This window comes from Engystomops pustulosus, chromosome 1 (assembly GCF_040894005.1).
Source record: "Engystomops pustulosus chromosome 1, aEngPut4.maternal, whole genome shotgun sequence".
In the NCBI taxonomy this organism is placed as follows: Eukaryota; Metazoa; Chordata; class Amphibia; order Anura; family Leptodactylidae; genus Engystomops; species Engystomops pustulosus.
Genome location: NC_092411.1, coordinates 82037575 through 82049402, shown reverse-complemented (window position 1 = coordinate 82049402; position 11828 = coordinate 82037575). Strand labels below are relative to the sequence as shown.

The 11828-nt window shown below is 43.2% G+C and overlaps 1 protein-coding gene across 1 annotated transcript; it reads left to right on the top strand.

Moving 5' to 3' along the window:
* Positions 1-4622: 4622 nt before the first annotated feature.
* SNRPD3 (small nuclear ribonucleoprotein D3 polypeptide) lies at positions 4623-11289 on the top strand. Its single transcript, XM_072145457.1, has 4 exons — positions 4623-4794; positions 4922-5070; positions 10586-10778; positions 11121-11289. The coding sequence occupies exons 2-4, from the start codon at positions 4945-4947 to the stop codon at positions 11180-11182; spliced, it is 381 nt and encodes a 126-aa protein (XP_072001558.1). The 5' UTR covers positions 4623-4794; positions 4922-4944; the 3' UTR covers positions 11183-11289.
* Positions 11290-11828: the final 539 nt, after the last annotated feature.

The window sequence follows — 11828 nt, the reverse complement described above, 5'->3', positions numbered from 1 at the left end:
AAAATAGTAACTTCCTTTATAATGGCATGTTAAAATACAGCGACAAACTATCAATACTAAAAAGCTGATACGAAAAAAAAAAAGTCACTTGCCCAAATTATTTTGCCTGAAACGCGTCAGCTGTTTAGTATGGAAAGTTTGCCGCTGTATTTTTTTTATGTATAAGTTACTATTTTATGGAGTTGGGACAGATCCTTTTTCAATTTGCCTGTTTTTTTGGCAGCGGTCCAGTCAGCCATGACTCCAAACTCCGACGAGAATCAATGTATAATGCAACTGTGAAGGATCCTTACAAAGTGATTTTTTTCTACTGAACTATCTGCTGCCTGAGGCGAGCTTTACAATGGCGCACCTGCTGCCCCATCCAGTAGTAATATATATATATATATATATATACACCCACTGGCCACTTTATTAGGTACACCATGCTAGTAACGGGTTGGACCCCCTTTTGCCTTCAGAACTGCCTCAATTCTTCGTGGCATAGATTCAACAAGGTGCTGGAAGCATTCCTCAGAGATTTTGGTCCATATTGACATGATGGCATCACACAGTTGCCGCAGATTTGTCGGCTCCACATCCATGATGCGAATGTCCCGTTCCACCACATCCCAAAGATGCTCTATTGGATTGAGATCTGGTGACTGTGGAGGCCATTTGAGTACAGTGACCTCATTGTCATGTTCAAGAAACCAGTCTGAGATGATTCCAGCTTTATGACATGGCGCATTATCCTGCTGAAAGTAGCCATCAGATGTTGGGTACATTGTGGTCATAAAGGGATGGACATGGTCAGCCAGGGCCGGCTCCAGGTTTCAGTGGGCCCCTGGGCGATAGAGCCTCAGTGGGCCCCTTAACAGTGAACTTATGTAGCGACATTAAAAAACAGACATTTAAAATACCAAAACACATACGCACAGATATACAGCATATACACACACGCATCCAGTATATACAGCATACACACACACATATACAGCATATATACACACACATCCAGTATATACAGCACATACGCACAGTTATACAGCATATACACACACGCATCCAGTATATACAACACATACGCACAGATATACAGCATATATACACACACATCCAGTATATACAGCACATATGCACAGATATACAGCATATATACACACACATCCAGTATATACAACACGTACGCACAGATATACAGCATATATACACACACATCCAGTATATACAACACGTACGCAGATATACAGCATATATACACACACATCCAGTATATACAGCACATACGCACAGATATACAGCATATATACACACGCATCCAGTATATACAACACATACACACAGATATACAGCATATATACACACCCATCCAGTATATACATCATACACACAGATATACAGCATATATACACACCCATCCAGTAAATACATCATACACACAGATATACAGCATATATACACACGCATCCAGTATATACAACACGTATGCACAGATATACAGCATATATACACACGCATCCAGTATATACAACACGTACGCACAGATATACAACATATATACAACACATACGCACAGATATACAGCATATATACACTATACACAGCATACATACACACATCCAGTATATACAACAGTATACATACACACAAATATACATGTATTTACATATGTTCAATCATACTCACCCCAGCTGGATGTCACTCGGTCAGGACAGGGTGGCAGGTGGACCGCATAGGAGAGGGCGGCCGGGCTGGACATTCGGCGCTGAGGCCTGGCTGGACATTCGGCGCTGAGGCCTGGCTGGACATCCGGCGCTGAGGCCGGGCTGGACATTCGGCGCGCAGGCCGGGCTGGACATCCGGCGCGCAGGCCGGGCTGGACATCCGGCGCGCAGGCCGGGCTGGACATCCGGCGCGCAGGCCGGGCTGGACATCCGGCGCGCAGGCCAGGCTGGACATCCGGCGCGCAGGCCAGGCTGGACATCCGGCGCGCAGGCCTGGCGCGAGCCGCTCGGCCGGAAGGCGCGCGGGCCGATCCGCAGGTGAAGTGGGCGGGCCAGGAGTGATGGGTGTGCCGGGGAGCGGAGGGCTGGACAGCAACATGTGAGGTGGGTAGGGCAGGGCGGGGCTGCTACGGGAGTGGGATGCCGAATTATACTTTGCTCCCGGGCCGATCCCACTACCTCTCCGCCCACCTCCTATGCGGCCTGCAATCAGCGGCGAACCTGGGCCCCGTAATACGGTGCCACATCGTCGTGGTGGGCCCCTTTGGAGCTGTGGGGCCCCGGCACTTGCCCGGGTCAGCCGGGTGCTGACGCCGGGCCTGTGGTCAGCAACAATACTCAGGTAGGCTGTGGCGTTGCAACGATGCTCAATTGGTACCAAGGGGCCCAAAGAGTGCCAAGAAAATATTCCCCACACCATGACACCACCACCACCAGCCTGAACCGTTGATACAAGGCAGGATGGATCCATGCTTTCATGTTGTTGACGCCAAATTCTGACCCCACCATCCGAATGTCGCAGCAGAAATCGAGACTCATCAGACCAGGCAACGTTTTTCCAATCTTCTACTGTCCAATTTCGATGAGCTTGTGCAAATTGTAGCCTCAGTTTCCTGTTCTTAGCTGAAAGGAGTAGCACCCAGTGTGGTCTTCTGCTGCTGTAGCCCATCTGCCTCAAATTTTGACGTACTGTGTGTTCAGAGATGCTCTTCTGCCTACCTTGGTTGTAACGGGTGGCGATTTGAGTCACTGTTGCCTTTCTATCAGCTCGAACCAGTCTGCCCATTCTCATCTGACCTCTGGCATCAACAAGGCATTTCCACCCACAGAACTGCCGCTCACTGGATGTTTTTTCTTTTTCGGACCATTCTCTGTAAACCCTAGACATGGTTGTGTGTGAAAATCCCAGTAGATCAGCAGTTTCTGAAATACTCAGACCAGCCCTTCTGGCACCAACAACCATGCCACGTTCAAAGGCACTCAAATCACCTTTCTTCCCCATACTGATGCTCGGTTTGAACTGCATGAGATTGTCTTGACCATGTCTACATGCCTAAATGCACTGAGTTGCCGCCATGTGATTGGCTGATTAGAAATTAAGTGTTAACGAGCAGTTGGACAGGTGTACCTAATAAAGTGGCCGGTGAGTGTATATATATAAGGTTATTTTTTAATAAGTTGGTTCTCCGTGCAGTGTCTCACATCCATGCATCAGATGTTAAGAGAGGCACTATTTTTAGGAGTCAGGTCCTGCTTTGTTGTAGGTGACTGTGCCCTTGATGCTGCCCCCAATTTTGCAGCAGTTGGTGCTGCCTGAGGCAAGAGGCTAAATTTGCCCCGTGGCTGGTGCAGTCCTCCAATGCCAAATACAATCCGTTTACTTTTTGTGTCTCAGCTACATAGCCACTCTTTAATGCTGGCCATGCCTTATTTTAGTGCAGAGGGTTCTCCAAATCCCTCAAGATGTTTACTACCTGTAAACATACAAATATGTCTGCATTTAGTATAAGATTAGATCCTGTTGAGATATCGCCTTTAATAATCCCATACAGTTTCTTTTAAGCACACCTGAACTATAATTTGCGACATGATCATGTGAATGAGCCCATAGAGAAGTATCTGTCCATCTGTTGAATCAAATTCTAGGTTCCTCACTGACAGCACTTTACTAAACATAACTTCTTACAGTAGAAGTATGATCTAGATATGTAATTAGTTAAACATTAGGCTGCATTTACACAAACATGTACCCACCTGGCACATGTCCGGTGCACTGGAGAGGAGAGCGCTGCTACTGAGAGGTGAGCGCTGCCTTTAATATGACGTCATAGACGCCATCTTTCTGGCACTGCCTACAGGCAGCCCTGGAGTACTGATCGGACCCCAGGGATGCCATAGGAACAATCGGTGCCCCCCGAAGACAGCAAGGGGGGCCGATTGCAGGTAAGTTAAATGCTCAGGGTCGCGCTGCAGCTTTTAACGGGTTAAACACATGCGATCGAGGCACACTCTGACCGCAGGTGTAACTTCGGGATGTCAGCTGTAGATTACCGCTAACACCCCGCGACTCCCGATGCCGGAACCATCTGTAAACCGCGAGACCATCTACTGACCGCGAGGAAACTGAACTCCTAATAGGAATTTACCTCTACTCCCGTGTATCAATTGAAAGTTCAAAAGGTACTGTCTCTTTATTATCCTGTCACTTGCCAGGAGCATAGTACGCCACAGTGGCATAAAGGGTGCAACAGTCATAGTTCAACTAAATCATGGCTTGTATGCCAGGTACTTAGCTGTAGTCATACACTGTGATATTGCGCATGCACGACATCATACATACATTATAATAACATGACTGCACTTGAAAGCTAAAATCACCCCAATTTAACACTAAATAGACAATAATAATTGTGCTAATATTTTTTATTGTTAGTTTTAAAAAAAATTCTAGTTTATATTCATCAGATATAAAAATGTGATATGGTATAAAAATACATACACGTCTCTTATCTACTGCTTTGTGATGGCAAATAAACTGAAAGCAAAATTATTGCAGTGTTATGGGGGCTACCTCGAGCATGCGCAGAAGGGCCGGGCGGCCGGGCAGGTTAATAAGCTGGAACCTTTGAGTCGTGCTCTTGTTTCTCGCGGCGTTTTCTTTGTTACTGCGGAAGTAAGCAGTGCCGGCGTTGCTCTTCTTCCTGTTCGCTGTGCATTGTGGGGCAGGCGGGACGCCATTAGATCGTAGAAGAGATTCTGCACGAGTTGCGGAGCGTGTATTGTGTGCAGCACCCCAGAGCTGGAAGCAGTGAGTAGCAGCGGGCGGCCTGTGGCTTGTTCCCTGTGTAATGTAATGTGGCAGGTGTAGGGTAGGGTAGGGTGGGGAGGGGAGGAGATGGTCCTGCGTATGAATGAATGAATGTGCTTTATTCCAGGTCAGATCCCTTGATAACCGACCATGTCTATCGGTGTACCCATCAAAGTCCTGCACGAGGCCGAGGGCCATATCGTCACCTGTGAGACCAATACCGGCGAGGTGTACAGAGGGAAGCTGATCGAGGCGGAGGACAACATGAACTGCCAGGTGAGGCATGTGCCCTCCATCATGGAGCAGGCAATGTTATTAATGGCCATGCCCAGTGGCTATGTACACGCTGCTTCTCTTGGCACCATCTTCAAATCCACAGTGAAATCTTACAAGGTTCTTGTGTGTACTGCCTAAATCAATACAACTGAAGGAAAAAAATGTCTAATTTAAATGTAATTGATTTTTGGGGGTAGATTATTATTTTTTTTCTTCAGCAAAGAGAGCCTCTATGTAGATATTGCAGGCTGCCCAGCTGGTAGTTATGATGCATGTCTCCAGGGACTGGCGTTTGCTCCACATAAGGAGCTTTGCTTACTCAGGCATATTTACAGTGTGGTCATGTCTGCACAATGTACCATACACTTTCCAGAAACCTTAGACTGATAACTTTTGCTGTGAAATGTCTGCACCATGTGAATATAGGTTTAGGATTAATGTAATTTTGCTGACCATGGGTATAAATAGATCCTAAACATGGTGCTTCTGCTCCTTTGTTCTCACCATTGTCGTACAGATGGGGTTCAGTTTGAAAATGTCAGCTAGATCATAGTTCTTATTGGTAGGAGATGAACATGCTGGGTTAGCTTGTGGGTGCAGTCAAACGTCGCATGCAACAGCTGAAGGGAGATTTGCCTAATTAAACAGCTGTTAACACTTGCGTTTAGAAAACGCAAATGTTAACACTTGCATTAACCATGATGTTAACACATGCGTTAATGGCTGTGTTTTGTAAACACATGTGTTAACAGCTGTTCAATTAGGCAAATCACTCTTTAGCTATTCCAATGCATTTTTAAATGCATGTGGTAAACGCGACGTGTGTTCTTTGAAAGATTTGTACAATCTGATTTAAAACATATGTGCTGGTACTAGCCTATGGTGTTAATATTACTCATCTTGGATCACCCCTTTAACCCTTTCAGGACCTGGCCCTTTTTTGTATTTTCGTTTTTCACTCCCCATGATCAAAAACCCATAACTTTTTTTTATTTTTCCATGTCCAGAGCTGTGTGATAACTTGTTTTCTGTGTAACAAATTACACTTCATAGAGATGGTATTTATTATTCCATGCAGTGTACTGGGAAGCGGGAAAAAAAATTCCAAATGCAGTGAAATTGGTTAAAAAAACGCAGTTTCTTGTGGGCTTGGATCTTACGGATTTCACTGTGCGCCCCAAATGACATGTCTACTTTATTCTTTGGGTCGGTGCGATTACGGGGATACCAAATTTATATAGGTTTTATAATGTTTTCATACATTTAAAAAAAATTGAAACCTCCTGTACAAAAATTTTTGGGGGGATTTTGCCATCTTCTGGCACTAATAACTTTTTTATACTTTGGTATACAGAGCTGTGGGTGGTGACACTTTTGCGGATTTTGATGACGTTTACAATGTTATCAATTTTAGGACTGTTCGACCTTGTGATCGCTTTTCATCGAATTTTTATTTATTTTTTTTAAATGACAAAAAAGTGCCATTTTTTACTTTGGGCGCAATTTTCCGGGATAAAACGTTATCATATTTTGATCGTGCATTTTCGGACGCGGCGATACCTAATGTGTTTAGGATTTTTACTGTTTATTTATGTTTATATCAGTTCTAGGGAAAGGGGGTGATTTCAGTTTTTAGGTTTTTTTATTATAATTTTTTTTAAACTTTTTTTATTTTTACTGTTTTTCAGACTCCCTAGGGTACTCTAACCCTAGGTTGTCTGTACGATCCTATCATATACTGCCATACTACAGTATGGCAGTATATGGGGATTTTACTCCTCATATATTACAATGTGCTGATGCATGGGTTAACGCACGAAGACCCGAGGCTACCATGGTGACGGATCGCCGCTCCCCGATGAAGTCATGGGGAGCAGCGATACTCGAAAAGATGGCGGTGCCTATGCGCCGCCAGCTTTTTGAAGCCGGCGGCAGCTTTGCCAGCGGCGATCAGCGAGAAAACGCCCACGATCGGTGCTGGCACCGATTGCAGGTGTTACCGGTAAGCTTTTGCTGCAATATGCAGCAAAGACTTACCGGCTATGGAGAGGGCTCAGCGCTTGACCCCTTTCCATGCACCTGCGTGTCGTGAACGGGTTAATCTGCTATTGTATGTATAGTAGTGATTTATTACATGTGTTTCTATTGAAAGGACATAATCCTTAAGACATTCATTCCCTTTCCGCATGAGAAGGAATAAGTGTGATAGTTGAGGTCAATGCACTTCATTGATTTCTATGTCTCTCAAATTCACTGTAACTGGAGTCCTAGCAGCCAGACTCCCAATAGTGGCATATTAAAGTGAACCTGTCAAGAGATTCACTAATATGCCTAGTAACACTTTCCCACAGCACTATACTAACATGTGCCCACACAGTTTAAAGCTAAAAAAAATGTATAGTTCCTTTCCCTAAAATGAAGTTTGTAAGCCTACATGGCATACTGCCATAAGGGGCAGCAAATCCCTAAGGTGTGTATTATTCATGTAAGGCAGTGTCTCTCAGCTCACGTCTGCTGGCTATTCCCTACTCCCTTGGGCTGACAAGTCGTCCTCAGCTCTGCAGGAGGAAGGGTTGAAGAACAGACATGAGGTGAGAGAAACGCCACCGGGTGTGAATAGAGAGCGCCCTTGAGACTCTGTTCCTTCAGGCATGTAGGCTTGCATACATTATTTTTTGTGGATAAAAACCATTTTTTTTTAAGCTGAAAACAGTGTGAACACAGGTCAGTGGTATGGGAACCTGCTATTAGGTTTATAAGTGAAAATCTGGAGACAGATTCTTTTTAATACCTGTGAATCTTGTCACTTTATGGTGCATCTTCGATTTGTGTTCAGAGGATCATTTGAGTACAAGTGCTGTGATTGAAACAACCTCATAATTTACAAAGATATAGTGGGGCAATTATATCATGCTAGAAAACTTGCATTCAAAGCATGAAAAATTAGCAAATCATTGTGCACACCACATATTGTAAGACTTTGGGGCACTTTTATCATACTCTGGCACTAACTGCGGCAGTATATGTTTTTGCACCTTGCATGCACAGTGATGTGCTGCGCTGCTGGGGCTTCTACGCCATAGCCTGAGCTTGAATGGGCGCAAGTTACAAGGAATGGGCAGGTGCAGGGCAGCAACGCCATGCTCCTACACACTGCATGGAACAGCACCGCCGCTTCTCTGCCCAATTTGTCGGTTAGGCAGGGAAGTCGCATTTTGCCATTATAAATGTGGCCCTTTGAGTTCTGCTTGCCGCTTCGTGCCTGCACAAAGAGCTTTCTCCATCTTTTGCTGTAAGAATGACTGTGCGGTGTGATCTATGCAGAGGGGGAGGCTTAGCTGTATGCCATGCATGTGCACCTGTCCATGTTAATGCACCCCTTCTTTAAAGGACACCTGTCATCAGGTCTGTCACTATTTCTGTCACCTCTACCTGTTGGAGCATCTCACAAGGATCCATCCCAGCCTTTATCTATTCAATTCATACATAAATCATTATAAAATCATCTATTCTTTATTATGTAAATGAGGCTGGTCACATGGTCAGAGGCAGTGATGTCACCCCTGTTACTCCTCCCCCTGCTCATGTCTGTGTGTAATGTATAGTAAAGCATTGCTAGTGTGTGTGCTGCATCTGCTGACAGGCTGCATCCTCCTAATACACAGACACAGACATCAGCTACACATGTACCTGACATGTTCTGTTATAACATGGCTGCAGCCTGGAGCTGTTGTATCTTTCACATACAGGCTGCAGGGGGTGTAGCCATCAGCAAGCACATGGAGCAGCTGTCAGTCAAGCACTGGGGGTGTGGCTGTGCCTCCCACTCATGAATAAGCTGGACAGCTTGAATATGCTAATGGTTTACAGGACCTCATTGCTTAGGTTTACAGGCATGTAGAGGGACAATGAAAGGATAGAGGCAATGCTCTCTAATGGCAGTTTATGAAAATATATTTAGTTTAGGGGGGTTATTTTGCCTGACGGGTTCTCTTTAACTTCTGCCAGGATACTCGTCAGACCGATCATATATTCTGCGTCGGAATTAAGAGGTTTGTATCTGTTTAGTCATTCCAGTTGGTTCAAAGGTCATGAAGACTGGGACACAATGCCATCTTCTGTCCTGTGTATGCTCAGCAACGGACCGCGTGGAGGAAATTAAAGGGCCAGAAGCATTTTAATTCTTCATTAGTCTGTCATCAGCATTTTTCTGCTAACAGGAACAAAATTCTAAATAACAACTCATTACATATTAGCTTATATTTTAAGGACCCATTTATAAATTATGTTGATTGCTGTAATACCCCTTTAAGGCAGACCATTGAACTTGTACCTCTTTAAGGGGTTTATCTTGGCTGCTTAGATATCTGCTTTAGTATTGCTCTTCACCACTAGATGGAGTAAAGTACATATGATTTGCATGCTAAAGGGGAAAAAAAAACTTTTGCTGCATTCTGGTTTTTGTTTGCAAGTGCTTATCTAAAGTTATCTGCACTCACCGTGCACTGGCTGCAGAATTTACCTGGCAGTAATTCCACAGCTGTTCTGCAAGCCTCAGGAACCAAACCATAGGGTGCTGTTACACCCATGTGTTGTTTTTTTTTTTTTTGGATTCGAATGGTTCATTTATAAGGCCATACACACACCACATATTTCGATGCTAATATGTAAGTAGACTGTGATACCTGCTTAACATAATGTGGTCATGGTGCCTGAGTGGTTGGAATTAAATCTGTGAAAAGCACCATTATTTTGTTAGTCTGTATTCTAAATCTTATGATTTCTAGTTGTTTGTGTATACTATATGTAACCCTATCCACATATGAGCGCAGTTTCACAGGACGCAAACAATGGTCCAACGTGACAACTTAAAGACTGCCTAAGACACGGGTACCTGCTCTACTGTTTTGCACCTTGAGTAGTCGGCTCATGTGGCAATGGAATTTAAAGACGTTGTAAATGAACCTGTAGAAGTGAATGGCGATATGTTGCCCATTGAAACATCTGATGGCACACTTCCAAAACTCAGATTCATGTGCAAGAGGGCTAAAGCAAATTGGAATGTTTGTCTGTCTTCTTTAGGAAAAGCTGCAGTACCATGTCTGCTTTTGCTCTCCATAATAAGAATCTTTATTTATTCTCCATAGACTTCTATGAGCAAAAAATCTTAACCGTTTCTTAATGTTAAACTCAAACCTTTCTTGCTCATCAAGTACATGGAACACAAAGTAATCAAGTAAATGCTGGAATCCATAATAGCAGTAAACTAAATTATATTGTTTCCTAAAAGCTTTGAGACCAAAGGTAACAGATTTTTAGGCACTGATGGCTTTTGGTGCATTCTATCAGTATACTCTAAAATACACATGTTTCTGTCGGGTTACATTCAAATCTGTGAAGGCTGCTCTTGTTCTACTCTGGTCTCCGCATGGTGTGTTCAAATTGCATTTTTACAATGTGAATTTGAGTAAATGTGGTTATTTATAATTGACGTCATCCATGTTCTTTTTTTCAGATGTCAAACATTACTGTGACTTACAGAGATGGCAGAGTAGCACAGCTTGAGCAAGTCTACATTAGAGGAAGCAAAATCCGTTTTCTCATCCTTCCCGACATGTTAAAAAATGCTCCAATGTTAAAGAGCATGAAGAATAAAAATCAAGGCTCGGGAGCTGGACGAGGGAAAGCGGCCATTCTTAAAGCCCAAGGTCAGTTATACGGTTGTTGGAATAATGTGAACACGGTGATCCATGTTGAGACCTACAATTTCATTTTTGCTAATGTTTTACCCACAAATTGGGATGCATACAGTAAAGAAAAAAGTAAAATCTTTTTTCAAAAATCTTCCCACTGCTGTTATGCATTTAGGTTGTCTGGGAAAATGGTCACCTGTACCAGTTGTGAAGCAGAAGAATGAAACTTTAACTAATTTGTACCTTTTGAATAATTTTTATGGGATTTTCATCTTCTACTTATATTGTACTTACAGCACAAATGGTACTGCATTTTTGATGCTTCTCATATTAATTTGCATATCTTGAATATTTCAGTGGCAGCAAGAGGCAGAGGACGTGGAATGGGACGAGGAAACATTTTCCAAAAACGACGATAACCAGATGTTTTTACTATATTTTTTTTCTATTTTTTTTTTTCCCCCTCTTATGTACCTGCTAAAGTGCTTGTTTTTGAACTTTGACTAATAAAACTTTGTAATGTTAACATGCCTCTGTAGAACATATTCATTGATGTCATACTGGACAACTTGGTCTACTACCTTGGTTACCATCAACAGTTCTTCCTTTGATTTCCCTATCACAACAGCAGCCTTTTATAATGCTTATCTAGGCTACACTATAATGTGACCCAATTTATAACCAAAACAATTCAAGATTTATTGAAGTTGCACTTACAAAAACATACTTTAAAATAAAGAACAAAAATGGCATTGCATGGATAAAGTGTCTCAAATGCAAATCATGTCTACAGGTAGTAAAGGCACATATTGTACTATCCCATTATCTAACATGGCGGAATAGTTGCTGCACATAATAAAGAGAAAATGTACAATAACCAAAATAACATACAAACCAAGGGTTCCTCTTCCCCCATCACATGTATCATATTATATCTTCATTTGTAGGATTACAGGTCATCTAGGGAAACCAGTGTCCACTGTAAGGTGGTCTAGAGTACCTGGCTTCTGAAACTCTGTACCTAGTGGGAGAATCTTGTACCTGTACAGCTATGTGGAAGTTGTG

Bases quoted from the DNA above. Each gene is read 5' to 3' on its own strand.
- SNRPD3 (XM_072145457.1), top strand. From the start codon at position 4,945: ATGTCTATCGGTGTACCCATCAAAGTCCTGCACGAGGCCGAGGGCCAT. The intron at 5,071-10,585 runs GTGAGGCATGTG...TCTTTTTTTCAG, and splicing joins AGGACAACATGAACTGCCAG to ATGTCAAACATTACTGTGAC. The intron at 10,779-11,120 runs GTCAGTTATACG...TGAATATTTCAG, and splicing joins GGCCATTCTTAAAGCCCAAG to TGGCAGCAAGAGGCAGAGGA.